The 13,352-nt window shown below is 54.1% G+C and overlaps 1 protein-coding gene and 1 long non-coding RNA gene across 2 annotated transcripts; one reads left to right on the forward strand and one right to left on the reverse strand.

The window, feature by feature from the left end:
- Positions 1-364: 364 nt before the first annotated feature.
- Positions 365-12,057, reverse strand: RHOG (ras homolog family member G). Its single transcript, XM_025459184.2, has 2 exons — positions 11,955-12,057; positions 365-1,602 (listed from the first exon to the last, which is right to left on the reverse strand). The coding sequence occupies exon 2, from the start codon at positions 1,532-1,534 to the stop codon at positions 959-961; it is 576 nt and encodes a 191-aa protein (XP_025314969.1). The 5' UTR covers positions 1,535-1,602; positions 11,955-12,057; the 3' UTR covers positions 365-958.
- A 42-nt stretch (positions 12,058-12,099) lies between these two features.
- On the forward strand, positions 12,100-13,102 carry LOC118351810 (uncharacterized). The gene is made up of 2 exons (XR_004807874.2): positions 12,100-12,243; positions 12,924-13,102. It is a non-coding gene; the product is annotated as an uncharacterized LOC118351810 (long non-coding RNA).
- The last annotated feature ends 250 nt before the right edge of the window (positions 13,103-13,352 follow it).

Here is a 13,352-nt window from a genome sequence, read left to right on the forward strand (position 1 = left end):
GCTTTTCCAGTCTCTGTCAGTAAAGACCTGTAAGCAAACAGCTCTCAAATGCATGACTGTGAGCACCTGCCTGCAGGCTGGTGGCTCTCAACCTCTTCCTTTCTGAGCCTTAGATCAGAGATTTTTAGACTTTGTATCCTAGTCAACTACAGAATCTGTGGTTGGGGCCCAGCACAAGACTGGCCCCTCCAAGGGAGCCCAGAGCTTTGTTAGGGAAATTGGGGGGTGGGGGGACCACAATGAAGCCTATTGTCTCCTGTCCCCTTTTACAGGAAACAAAAGGCTCCCAGTCTCTGGGGAGCCCTAGCCCATGCCCATCCCCTGCCCAACCCCCAATGCCTAGCACACAGGGAGGAGCCAGGGCCACTGGAGACAGGAGGTTTTATTGATGCTGATGGGGGTAGGAAAGGCCCCCAGGAGCCTGGGGAAGGGGGTGGGGGCTGAGTCAGTCAGCGAATGCATAAGGCCTGGGCACATGGGGGTAGGTTAGGGCACATTCATCTTCTCAGGATTCTGTGGCTCCTTTGGAAGGAAGGGGGAGAGCATCTTGAGGGAGGAGCAATTCAAAGAGCAGCGAGGGAGAAGTCAGGGACAGCTGAGAGCTCCTAACCTGAAAGAAGGCACCACAATAGGCAGCAACATCTGTGTGGAAAGCTGGATCAGTAGGGGAAATGGGGGAGGGGCACTTCGGTTGGCTTCTTGGAGAGGGGTCATCCACTCTCGGCCTGGGTGAGCTCTCAGGGATACCTGGTACTCCCAAGCAGAGTTGGGCAGGGCCCAAAGCCCCCTTCCCTGTGGGCTTCAGTAGGGAGAATTAGGCATTCAGAGAAAAGGGCATTCAGGGAGCCCCCTGGCAAGGGGTGCCAGAATTAGTCCTTAAGGCACAGCTGGGGGCAGACAAGGCGCCAAGGCACAACTGGTGGGGGGATAGGGGCAGCCTCCAAGCTGAGTGCCAGGGTCACAAGAGGACACAGGACCGCCCACGCTTGATGGGCGTGGGGTTGAGCACAGCCCGGACAGCCTCAGCAAACACTTCCTTGACGCCGTCCTGCTGCAGGGCCGAGCACTCGAGGTAGCGCACAGCATGGATCTGCTTGGCCAGGGCCTGGCCCTGCTGCGGTGTGATAGGTGCCTGGCCCTGCTCCTTAAGGCGCCGTAGGGTGTCAGGCTGGGCTCTCAGGTCCTTCTTGGTGCCCACTAGGAGGATGGGCACATCAGGGCAGTGGTGGCACACCTCTGGATGCCACTTGTGCCGCACATTCTCGTAGGAGGGCGGACTGGCAATGGAGAAACAGATGACAAAGACGTTGGTCTGAGGGTAGGAGAGTGTGCGGAGTCGGTCGTACTCCTCCTGGCCCGCTGTGTCCCACAGGTTCAGGTTCACCGTACGCCCATCAACTGCGCTCTGGGCACTGTAATTGTCGAACACCGTGGGGATGTATTCCTTGGGGAAGGCATTAGTTGTGTAGCAGATGAGCAGGCACGTCTTGCCCACAGCCCCATCGCCCACCACCACACACTTGATGCTCTGCATCGTGGGTGCAGCTGCTACAGTGGAGGCAACGCCTCCTTCCCCTTCTGGGACCCTCCGGATGCAGTGACCTATGGACAGATTAAAGGGACACTCATGGTTAGGGAGGACTCTACCCACTGGGAGAAAGAATGGAAACACATGGACGGAAACCAGCTCCTGTTCTCTCAACCTGACACCATCCTGCAATCCCATGAAGACAGAGAGAGAGAAAGAGAGAAATGATACAATGAGAGAGGCCTTGAGACCAAGCCAAGATGCTCAGATGTATGGAGGATGGCAGTATAATGTGTAATATATTATGTGAAGCAAATAAGTTCTGGTACCAGACTGAATAAAGTCAAATCCTGGTTCTGCTATTTCCTACCTGTGTGACCCTGGACAAATTACTTAACCTCTAAGCCTCCATTTTCTTATCTGTAAAATGAGGATAAAATAATACCCACCTTTTTGGGTTGTTATAAGGATTATGTAAATTAACACATCTATGCCATTTAGAACAGTGCCTTGGGTCAAAATAAGTATTAGCTGCCTTTTTTTTTTCTCCAAGCAGTATAGACACAAAAAGTGAGGTACATAAGTATAGGATCTACCAGATTCTCTACCAGATGGGGACCCCTCCCACTGAGTAGACTACAGAGAGGTTCTGGCACACAGCAGCTGTCCCAGGTCACTCTGAGATGTAGCCACGGGTGCAGCCTCTACCAACTCAGGGCCCACCCTGCCCAGTGCACTGATGTTTTAAGTTCAGACCGGACATCTTAGCTACTAAGTGCAAACCAAAAGGCACAATGAGAAACCTGCTGAGTAAGGAGCACAATTCTCTAGACAGCTGCCCTATCTCAATTCCCGGGTGCCTGAGGGGTGGGGAGAAGGAGGGAGGGCTGACCTCATAACTCTTATAAGCACAGTAAACCCTATCTGGCAACTCTGTGCAGGAGAATCCTGGAGACTGAGCCAGGGTTGGGATTTGGTCTGGAATCTGGTATGTAATGATGAATAAGGCAGAGGCTGTGGCTCCCAGACATCAGCATCTTCTCTCAAGGCCCCTGATGGGGTGGAGGTAGAAGAGGGTTGGACAGAAGAGGAAAACAAACATTTGATTTCTCCGTTAATGGTACGTCCTTTTCCTGAGATCATGGCATGTGCCTCTGAAAAATTTCAGAAGCTTCCAGACTCTTAGATAGAGAACATAGTGCCATTAAAGCACTATCACTGAGAAATACATGCTGACATCAGACTGGCCAGGGATTCTAATTACAGCTCCACCAACCAGTCATGTTTGATCTTGGGCAACATATTTAAGTTTCCTGAGTCTCAAATTTCTCATCTGTGAAATGGGAATAATCTTGCCTGTTGTGTTAGAACTGCCAAGAGAATGAAATGGTTGAACATGAAGAAAGTGTTTGGCATGAGGTATGGCACATAGGAAATGCCAAATACATAGGCTGCTATAATTATTGGTGGAGTTAAGTATGAGAAATCCCAGCTCCAGCCATCACCCTAGTCCTCCCTGCAGTTCACAGGGCTTTGGCGTGAGGAACTGCTCTTCTAAGTTCTGGAACAGAGCAGAGCTTCCGGAAACCCTGTGATTATTTATACTGCTGTGGCAAGATTCCTCCTCTCATTGGCTACTTCCTCTCAGCCATGGGGGACTTTTTCTGGCTAGTATGTGACTTCCTTTCCCTGACTCTCTCCCACAACCAGGTCCCTACTCCCTGGGAGGAGACTGCCTTGTTTTAGACACACCCAATCTCTTAAGTATCTCTTGTTCCACCCAAACACCATCACCACTGGCCCATTTTCCCCATTTCACTTTATACAAACTATACCCTGGTCCGAGAACCCCTTACCCCCAGCTGGACCTCTCGATCATTGGTTCAGAAGCCTCAAAAACTAAATGGGGAGAGGGGGGAAGGAATCTCCCATTGGGAAACAGAAAAGGAATTCTGGTGGTATGGGATCTGCATAGGACCCAGGGATGGTCCCTGGGACCAGCTTGGAGGGAAATGGCTTCACAATCCTCTCTGGGCATTAAAAATATTTCAGTCTTACTTGCATGAATAAGTATGTGTTCGGGATCCCTGGGTGGCGCAGCGGTTTGGCACCTGCCTTTGGCAGGGCGCGATCCTGGAGACCCGGGATCAAATCCCACGTCGGGCTCCCGGTGCATGGAGCCTGCTTCTCCCTCTGCCTATGTCTCTGCCTCTCTCTATCTCTGTGTGTGACTATCATAAATAAATAAAAATGTATTTTAAAAAAAAAAGTATGTGTTCAATCTCAGGAGAGAGGATAGAGAACCTTGGGAATGGGTCTGGGAAGGAAATAAGGGCCCCCTCGGGCAGTGGAGAGAACCCCAGACTAGAAGTGAAGAGACCTAACCTGAGTCTGTGCCCCAGCTCTGTTCTGCTGCTGACCCACTGCAACCAAGCACGAGGCACTTACCCTCTCTGGGCCTCAGTGTCCCAATTCATGAAATGGGGAGAAAGATGCCTGTGACAGGGGTACTAGGTAGATGAAATGAGTCAAGAGCCCTGGGAGCAGAGGATAGGATGATGGAGGTAGGAAAGGCCCCCTAGGAGCACAGGGTGGGGGCGGGAGGGCAGAGTCAGGAAATGCCTAAGGCCTGGGCACACTGGGGCAAGTTAGGGCACATTCATTCTTAGGATTCTGTGACTCCTTCCCTGGGGAAAGGAGCAATCAGTTTTTTAGGGTAGGAAAAAAGGGCCTTCTTATGTCCACAAGATTATCTGGGAGACTGGCATTTTGAGAGCTCTTGGGCTTGTAAATCTTCAGTTCCACACAGAGCCGGGGAGTGGGTGTGGCCGTGTGATTGGGAACTCTTCCCCTACCAGCCCAACACTGAGCTGGCCCAGGCAGGAAGACGAGGAGGGAACTCTGGCCAGCAGTCACAAGGCCCAAGAGACTGGAAGTGTAGCAGGCTCCAGGGAGCTCTCTAGGGAGGGGTTATCAACCAGCAATCGGTAAATCAGCCCTCAAAGAAGCTGGGAGGGACCGGGTGGCTTCCGGGCTGGCAAGGGAACAGGGACTGACACCGGAAAAGGATCATGAGTGAGGTAGTGTCCAGAAACAGGGCAAAGCAGAAGCCGTGTGGTATAGAGCCAGGAGCACTAGATAAATGAATTTGACCTCTTAACGCTCACCTGGTGACTCTGCCCCTTGGTCAAAAACACTCACATGGTACAACCTCTTATAGGTCATGTGATATCGTTATTTGATCCTTCTACCTACCTATGGGTAATATTCCTAATTTGTAGATTAGGGAACAAACTTAAAGGAACCCAACACATTCACACAGCTCATTAGCCTGGAAGCCAGGATATAAACCCCAGTTTTATAATCCTACATCCCATGTTTTTCTTAATGTGTCCCACTGCCTCCAAATGATCCCTTACTAGCTGTCATAGAGGCCTTAAGCAAGTAAGTCACTTCCCTCCCTGGAGTCTCAGTTTCTTCATCTGTACAATAGGAACAACAGTACTTGCCCTCCCTGCCTCAAAGGGCAGAAGTGAGGATCCCCAAACATGGGAATGAATGTGCTTTGTAAACTGGTAAGTGCTATGCATTCAAGAGGTTACAAAAGCAATGCTGTTCATCCCAAGAGGCAGAAAGCACTGAGTATGCAGGTGTCTGAGTTTTGGCATCAGTTCAATTTTCTCTACTCAGGTCTAGCTCAGACTCTTAGCCTCTCTCCCAGGACAACTGTGTTCTCTGAAATCCTATGGTCTGAGCTGTGTCAAGTAAGTTCCCGCAGGTCACTTAAGGAGGGCACATGCTACAAGGTAGGGTCTAACCTGTGCCACATTAGAAGGGACAGTCAGTGCTACAGGGGCCAAACATCCAGACCTGGGTCAGGGATCATCTGTGGCTTATTCACTAGGTGACGCTTTTTTTTTTTTTTTAAAGGATTTCTGTTTAGTAAATAAGTTAATGTTTGCAAATCTGTACAGTATCAGCCAAATTATGACTTATTCTGGCTTTATATTCTCACCTTAATTCAGATCCTGCCTGTTCCCTCACCTTTAGGGTTTTTCATAATCTGGTAGGGGTTTTGGAGTTGGATAGATCTGGGTTTAAATCCTAGTTTTGCCACTTAGGACCTAAATAATAGCACCAACCTTACCAGGTTGTTAGGATTAAATACAATAGATGAATACAAAGTAGATAAGTTGCAAATGTGAGTTTTCCTGAGTTTCGGGCTCCCTGCTCCAGAGGGATCTTCACTGTCCTCTGTAAACAAGCCAGGCTCACTCTTGCCTCTGAGCTTTTTTCTCTTGCCCTTCTGTATGCTGCTCCCCTCACCACTCTTACATCTTCCTGCCTCCAGACCTAGCTTCAGTCTGACAGTCTCAGGAGTCCATAGCATGGCCACCTCTTTTAACCCTTCTCTGGCTCTAACTTTTCTCCAAGAGTCATATGTAAGTTTCCTAGCTTGTGGATGCCCCCTCCCCCTCCAAACAGCAGCTTGAACTTCTCCTGACTGCCCCCACAGAAGAGGGAAGTATAGTGTGCAGCCACTGGCTTCTGATGGGCTTGCTTTTGCCCCCATTACTGAGATCTGGATAGATGCCTCAAGCCCAGAATTGGATGATAAATAACCCCATAGCCAAAAGCTCTGACTGTGATAGGCAAAAATCTCTCCTCCCACTACCAGCTTGACCTGGCTCCCGCAAGGAGCACAGCTCATGGGGAGTAAATCCTGTCTGAATGTGGTCTCTGGAGCTCAGCTTGCACCCACTGGGACCTGGTCTTGGGGTGTGGCCCAGGCAGGCCCAGAATGGGGGAGGGAAAGGAAGCAGCAGATTGCCTGATTGCCAGATCTCCGTGGCCGTTACAGCAGGGGAAGTGTCCCAACTGGGAGTGGGGGAGGGGAGGAATGGGCTGTTAAGAGATGGGGGAGCATAGAGGCAATGGGGACTTACTGCAGCCTCCTAACCTGCGTCCCTGACACGGGGCTCCCCTTCTACACCCCTTCCTGAAACTCATTCTAACTAAGATCCGTCAGTGGGCATTCTGTTCTAAGCTCTGGCCACAGCACCTCCATCCTCTTCAGGCAGCCTCCACAAACTCTTCCCCAAAACACATCAAGCAGCAATACTTCCGGTCCCTGTGGGAATCTAGCATTTCTCCCCCATTTCATTCCTCCAATCCCCCTCCTCACTCCTGTGTGTACCTCTAACCTTGGTCCTCTGGAGCCAAGTACTCTTCCCACTTCCTTTAGGAAAGTTTTTGTAAATCACCCAAATCCCAAATGACTTATCCCCTCCCAGGTCTGGTCTCTGTTTCTCTCACAGGTACATACTATCTTGCATCACAAGAAGGCTGATCTGAATCTTATCTCTAGTCACTAGACTGGGAGGGTCTAGAGGGCAAGGTCCTAGTTGATCTGTCTCCTTAGGCTGAGCACAGCACACTGTGGTTATCAGTAAATAAATAAATAAACTTGATGCATCCCTCATGTCTTTGCACATGGGAGTTCCTCTTTCTAGAATTCTGTTTCCTGACTTCAGAGCCTCTGGGTCTTCCAGGGTCCAGTTCTGTTCCCCAGCTTCTCTGAGGCACCAAAGCAACCCCTTCTCCTGCCCTATCTTCCCCGGCACTGTCTGAACTATTCACGGTACTGAACTGGATGCCTCATGCGGAGGTAAGTCCACCCTGCTTACTTCCAGAAGCCCAGCAGAGGGCTGAGCAAAAGCTGCAAGCTGACACACATCTCCTCCCCCATCAATCCAGACTTCGATTCTGGGAACAAGGAAGAGCCTCCATGCCCAGGAGACATAAGACAAGGGTAACTGACTTCCGACTTCCGACTTCCTCTGTGGGGTACAATTCAGAGTGATGAGCACACAGGCTAGATTGAGCCTGGAGGGGTGAGGGTGTGGGGTGGGGGATGCAGGCACAGCGGGCCCAGAGGTGATGAGGAAGATGGGCAGGAAAAGTGATCCTGATAAAGCTAAGAACTGGTAACATCAGAAGGATGACATAAGGGTCAGGGTTAGTATTGGAAATGGCTTCAGAAGTTCTTCAAGTCTGTTGGTTTTGAAGGAGAGGTGGAGAGGTGATATGAAAAGGCTCAAAGGGGCTGCAGCTGGCTGCAGCTGGGCTAGGAGGAGGAAGCTGGGGGGAGACATGAGGTCAATGCGGGGCTGGGACCAGGCCAAGGGCTGAGTCTCTCTCATTCTTCCCCTTCTCCCCATCAGCAGGGACAGAACCCAGGAGAGCCTAGTTCCCAGCCTTAAAAAGAAAACAACAATGTACGCTGAAGAGCTCTCCACTTCTTGCTATTCTTCACCCTTTAGCCCCTGCAGAGGATCCTGCAGGGCAGCAGGGTAAGAGGCAAAGAGAGTTGACTCTACCTGGTAGGGGCAGGACAGCTGTAGCTGGGAAGGCTCTGTGGGGCTGGGACCCTTTCACTAAGGCCCAGTTCCCTTCCTTCCCATTCTAGCACCTGGGGTGCTCCTCAAAGGGTGAGCCCCAGGGCCAGGGCGGCTCTGGGTGGGGGAGCTGAGGAGGCTGCCCCTCCCCCACCAGGCGGCACAGAGGAAGGCTCCAACACTTGCTTCCTCCTCCCTGCTTCACAGGCTTCACAGCAGCTCAGCAGTCCCGGGGCCCCATGAAAGGCCTGTGAGGTGGCACTTCCTTTGCCTTTGCTCATTTCACACGATGCTGTACAGAAATGCCATCCTCCCAATCCTGCCTCCCCCACCTGAAAATACCCACAGAGAGACCCAGGGCCGCCCTGTCCCTTCAGCCCCGCCCCAGCTCTGAGGGGGTTTCCACAAGGGAAAAACACATCAGGGAGGAAACTCCGGCATCGATTTTCCACTGTCAGTGGGGCAGAGCTGGAACAGGGCAGAGGGTACTCCCCCCATATTGCTGCCCCCTGGCATAATCCCCGACATTCTGCCAAATTCTCTTCTTTTAACCCGTAGGAATCCTTGTGCTTTGGGGGAAAGGAGCCACAGGTCCCATTGCTGAATAGATAGAGACTACTGAGGCCTGTCAGATCAAGGCTGGCATGAGACAGGAGGGCCCAGAGTGTGTGTGTGTGGGGGGGGTACTGCTACAAGGAGCCCCTTAGGGGAAAGAGACTTAGAATTCTCAGTATTCTCTATGCTCATTAGAGGTATTAACAGGCAACTCCTATTGTTGGAGCTGAGCCACAAGAGACAAAGTTGACCAGGGTTATACAGATTTGGGAGCAAATCCAGGGCAAGGACCTGGGTCTCTTAACCTCCAGCCTGATGTCACTTCCACAAAGAAAAGTTGAGAACTGTTACTCTGGCCTGGGAATGGGCCCATGTTTCTGGCCTCACTTAGGATGACCCTACAATGGTTTTATTCCTTCAGGAAATGGGCCAAAGGGATTAGGTTGATGCCCAAACCCATTCTGCTTCCAAGTTCCCTGGCTCTCATGTCTAGCCAACATGAGGCTGTCCATGATCTAGAACTGATACTAGTGGACAGACAGCCACCCTAGCCTGCCCCAATTGAGAAGCTCCCTCTATAAGCTCTAGCTCCTGGGGAGATGTCCTCCGCCCATGACAGGAGGACAAAAGAGGAAGCTAGACCCTAGACAGGAAAACCAATCTGTTCTGGGGAGGCGGCCCAGGCTTTGTCTTTGGTTTCCCTCCTCACAGACCCCCTACAAGCCTAACTACTAATGGGTCTACACTGTGTATGGAGGGAGAGGTCTTCATTCTGGGCCCAGGCCCCCACCTTCTTCCCAGCTGCCCAGCTACCCCCATTCTAATATCTTCCCAACTGTCTCATTATAGCTACAACTTCTCATATCTTCCTGCTATAACCTCCTAAAAGCTCACCTCGGCCACTTCATCTGACCTAACATTTGGCCAGAAACAACTCTCCATATCCTAGATTCCCAACCAGGATCTGTGACAATCTCACATTAGCCATTTCTTCCCCAAATAAGGACTGGTTTAGCAGGTGGGGAGTCAGAACTCCTGGATGGTTTTTTAATGAGCCACGATGCTGAAAAAGTGCCTTGCATGCACATCCTTCTCTGAGCTGGAATTTTTTGCAGGTTCCTGGGATTTCCTCCTGGAGTGGAACCACCTGTACCTCCCAGAGTGACAGTAGGAGATACGGTGGAAGAAGGGACAATTCACGGAAGAAGGGGGAAAGGCTAGAATGAGGAACCGGGTTAGCTCTTAAATCTAGTTGTGCTTGGGAATCCCAAAAAAGTTCCCCTCCACTTCTCTTTTTTTTCTAATGGGGAGAAATGAATACAGTAGACTTGAGGTGGAGAAGCAGGATCTCTCAGCATGCTTCCCAAAGACTTGAGGAAGGAGCTTTAGAATGGGGACAAGAGCGCGTAGAGCCAAGCTGGACTGAAGTTAAACTCGAGAGGAACTCCTGAAACACAGGGAGTAGGGTCCTGGATGAGAGGGGGAAAATTAACAATGCCTGAAGGCAGAGGGGTCGGCAGAGGACTTGTCATGGAGACCCTAATGCAGCCAGGGCACGTGAGTTCCCAGGCTGGGCAGGCCCCAGAAGGAAGGAGGGAAGACGGGGCAGACACTTCTGCCTTACTTCCTTCTCCTTAACTAAAACAGTAAAGACTTAAGTTAGACCAGCTATCTAGTCTTCCCTCCAGAATCCTGCCTTTGTCCTCTCCCTTTCCTTCCACCACACCTAGCTGACCTCATCCCATTTTCCCTAACAGGTGGTGTAGGAACAAGCAAGCACTGGAATCAGGGGCCTTCAGGCTCTCTCCCAGCCTCTATACCTGGCCTCTTGGTTAAGCACCCAAGGGTTTGGGTGATTTGATTTCCCACGGCCTCGCTCACCAGTCTTATTCCTGTGTCACTCTACCCTTACTGCTACAGACTGCTTCCTCCTGCCTAACCACAACCTCACCCACTGCAGGTTCCCTTCATTCTGCTGGTTTCCCCTGCCCTGGGCCCTCTCAAGGCTGAGGGCAGTTATTTTGTCTCCAAGAGATAAAGACATAGACACATTGACAATCCCAGGCAAATACACATAGAGAAAAGTTTTCCAGCCCTTTAATCATCTTTATCACTGGGAGGTTGTAGCCTGTCTCTCTGAGGTCGGGAGATCTGAAAAGGCTCTCAAACCCACCAAAGTTCTGGACCCCAAAGCCAGAGATAAGTGGCTGAAAGGGAAGGAGACAGGGAGATTAAGAGAAGTGAGGAAAGGTGGAAGAAGCAAGAGGGTGGATATGTGTTTGGGAACCAGTAGGGGGGCAAGGAAGGGAGGTGGGGAGGCTGCAGGGAACAGAGGTGGACAGAGGGGCAGGGCAGGTGACAGGACAGGACCTGGGCATGACAGTGTGTTTAGGTGAAAGACTACAGAGGATGCAAGAAGAGGGTGATGGAGTGTTTGCAGATAGGGTCTGAAGAAGGAATGGAGGAAGAGAAATGAGAATATAGAATTTAGGGACTAACGATTGGGTGGAGGGAATAGGAGATGCTCCCAATTATTTCCCAAGGCCAGAGCTGGCACTGCCACCCAGAAGGTCTGTTCTCTCATCCCCTCAAAATAGCCCCCATCTCAGCGATGCCACCTTGTCAGGGCCTATCAGCACCTCTGAATGAGAGTCCTTCCACCGCTAGTCACAAGACCAGGCCCTCTTCTTCCTCAGTTTACCCCCCAAAGAGCGAGGCCAGGCCCTGGTCAGCCAGGCACAGAGATGTTTGCCAACTAAATACCTGTTGCTTCATTCCAGGGATGGAGAGGTTGGGCGTCAGAAAAACAGGCATAGAGAGCGAGACTGCGACTGGCGGGGCTCCCCCCTCCCTGCCCTCCCCTGAGTGCACAGGACCTTGGACTGCAGCCTGCGAATGCGGGTCCGGATTGGCACTTGCAGGGAGGGAGCTCTATTCTCCGCAGTCCAGGGCTTCGAGGGCCCCAGACACCGCCCCCCTCCAACCTCCAACCTTGCAAGTGTCACAACTGCCGAGCGGAGGGGAGCACTTTCTCTGCAGCCCAGGGGGCCCCCTTCCTTCACGCAATTTGGGACACCCCCCTCCCCTTCTGAGGTCACCCCAGCCCTGAATCCCATCGCCCAGCTCCGAGCTCTTCCACTTCGGAGACTTTTCTCTCGGAGCCGGGGACTCTCCCACCTCCGCGGTGCCGCCTCCCCGGGGACAGAAACCCACCGTCACGGTACCGCCGCCGGCTCGCAGGGGCCGGCTCCCCGCCCGCCCGCCCGCCCGCCCGGCCGCGCCCGCCCAGCTTGCGGAGAGCCGAGAAGCTCCCGCCCGCGCCTCCCGCAAGCGAACTTCCCCGGCCCGCGCCGCGCCCGCGCCCGCGCCCGCGCCCGCGCGCAGTCCCTGCCGGCCGCGCTCCCCCGCCCCCTCCCCCGCCCCCTCCCCCGGCCCCCCGGCCCCCCGGCCCGCCGGCCCGCGCCGGGCCTCACCTGGTGCCCTCCCCGCCGAGGGGGAGCTGGGGGCGGCGGCAGCGGCTCCGGGCTCGAGAAGGAAGTGAGAGCGGGAGGCCGGAGGAAGTGGGGGGGGCGGGCCGGCCGGGGCGGGGCGGGGCGCGGGGCGGGGCGCGGGGCGGGGCGGGCCGGACCGGGAAGTGCGCGAGGCCCGGGCCCCCCGGCCGGGGTCTCCCCCCAACACCTGCCCGGCGCGGTCCGGGGTCGGGCCCTGGGCTCCCTAACCCCGGCCCTCTGCCTCGGAGGCCCCTAAGTCAGGTCTCCTAAGGTCAGTCCTGCCCGTCTCCTCCGTGCCACCCCACCCCAGTCGAGGCCGTAGCCGGGGCCCCAAGCTTTTGTCCCCCTCCCCGTATCTTGCCCCACCCACTCCCCGCGGGAAGATGCTGAGAACCGGCGCCCCAGGGTGGGCGCCTCGGTCAAGCCCAGGGAGGGAGCGCTGGCCCAGCCTGCGGGTTGGCCGGAGTGGGTCCGGCTGGGACAGTCCCCACCCCTGCCCCGAGCCCCAGCGGAGCGCGCAGTGGTGGTGATTCAGCAGTGGGAAGGCCCCAGACCCCTGGGGAGGGTGCGGAGACTGGGGGCAGGGGAGCTGGCGTCAGCACCCGGGGAAAGACAAGATCAGCAGAGGCGCCGACCGAGCCGCGGGCCCCAAAAACAGGATGTCGTGTCGTCGTTCCGCAACCGGCTGCTCCGTGCGCTGGGCTCTGGGGAGGGGAGGGGGCGGGGCGGGGCGGGGCGGGCGGAGGACGTAGGGCTCCCCTCGCCCTCGCCCTCGCCCTCGCCCTCGCCCTCGCCCTCGCCCTCGCCCTCGCCCTCGCCCTCTCTCTCCTCGCCGCCGGGCGCGCCACCGCTTAGGGCTGCAGGGCGGCACCCAGGCCCAAGATCCTGCCGGCGCCCCGGGGACAGCGGGTGGACGGGCTCGCGGGCGCCCTCTGCTGCTTCTGCACCCAGGTGTTGCTCAGGAGCTCTGACGGCTCCAGAAGGGGCGGATAGCCTTCCTCCGTTCAACCCAAACTTTCTGAGCGCCTACCACGTGGACAGCTGCAGCTCCGTGCGGCGTTTAGGACAGGCTCCCTGTCTCCAAGAGGCTTTCCAGATAAAAAGGAAGAATAAATAGCGTAACCTTCTGAGCCTCAGTTCTATCTTTGGTAAAATAGAATAACCTCTCCTTCGTCCTGTAGAGGGGAGATAACATGAGAATGGATGTAAAAGGCCTGCTATTGGTGCCCGGCTCAAAGTAAACATTCAACGAATGCTTTAAAAAAAAAAAAAAATCATGCTATAAGAATAAGTTTCCGGGATCCCTGGGTGGCGCAGCGGTTTGGCGCCTGCCTTTGGCCCAGGGCGCGATCCTGGAGACCTGGGATCAAGTCCCACGTC

The sequence above is a fragment of the Canis lupus genome, chromosome 21 (assembly GCF_003254725.2).
Source record: "Canis lupus dingo isolate Sandy chromosome 21, ASM325472v2, whole genome shotgun sequence".
Lineage (NCBI taxonomy): Eukaryota > Metazoa > Chordata > Mammalia > Carnivora > Canidae > Canis > Canis lupus.

Coding starts and splice junctions, on each gene's coding strand:
- RHOG (XM_025459184.2), bottom strand. CDS start 1,534: ATGCAGAGCATCAAGTGTGTGGTGGTGGGCGATGGGGCTGTGGGCAAG.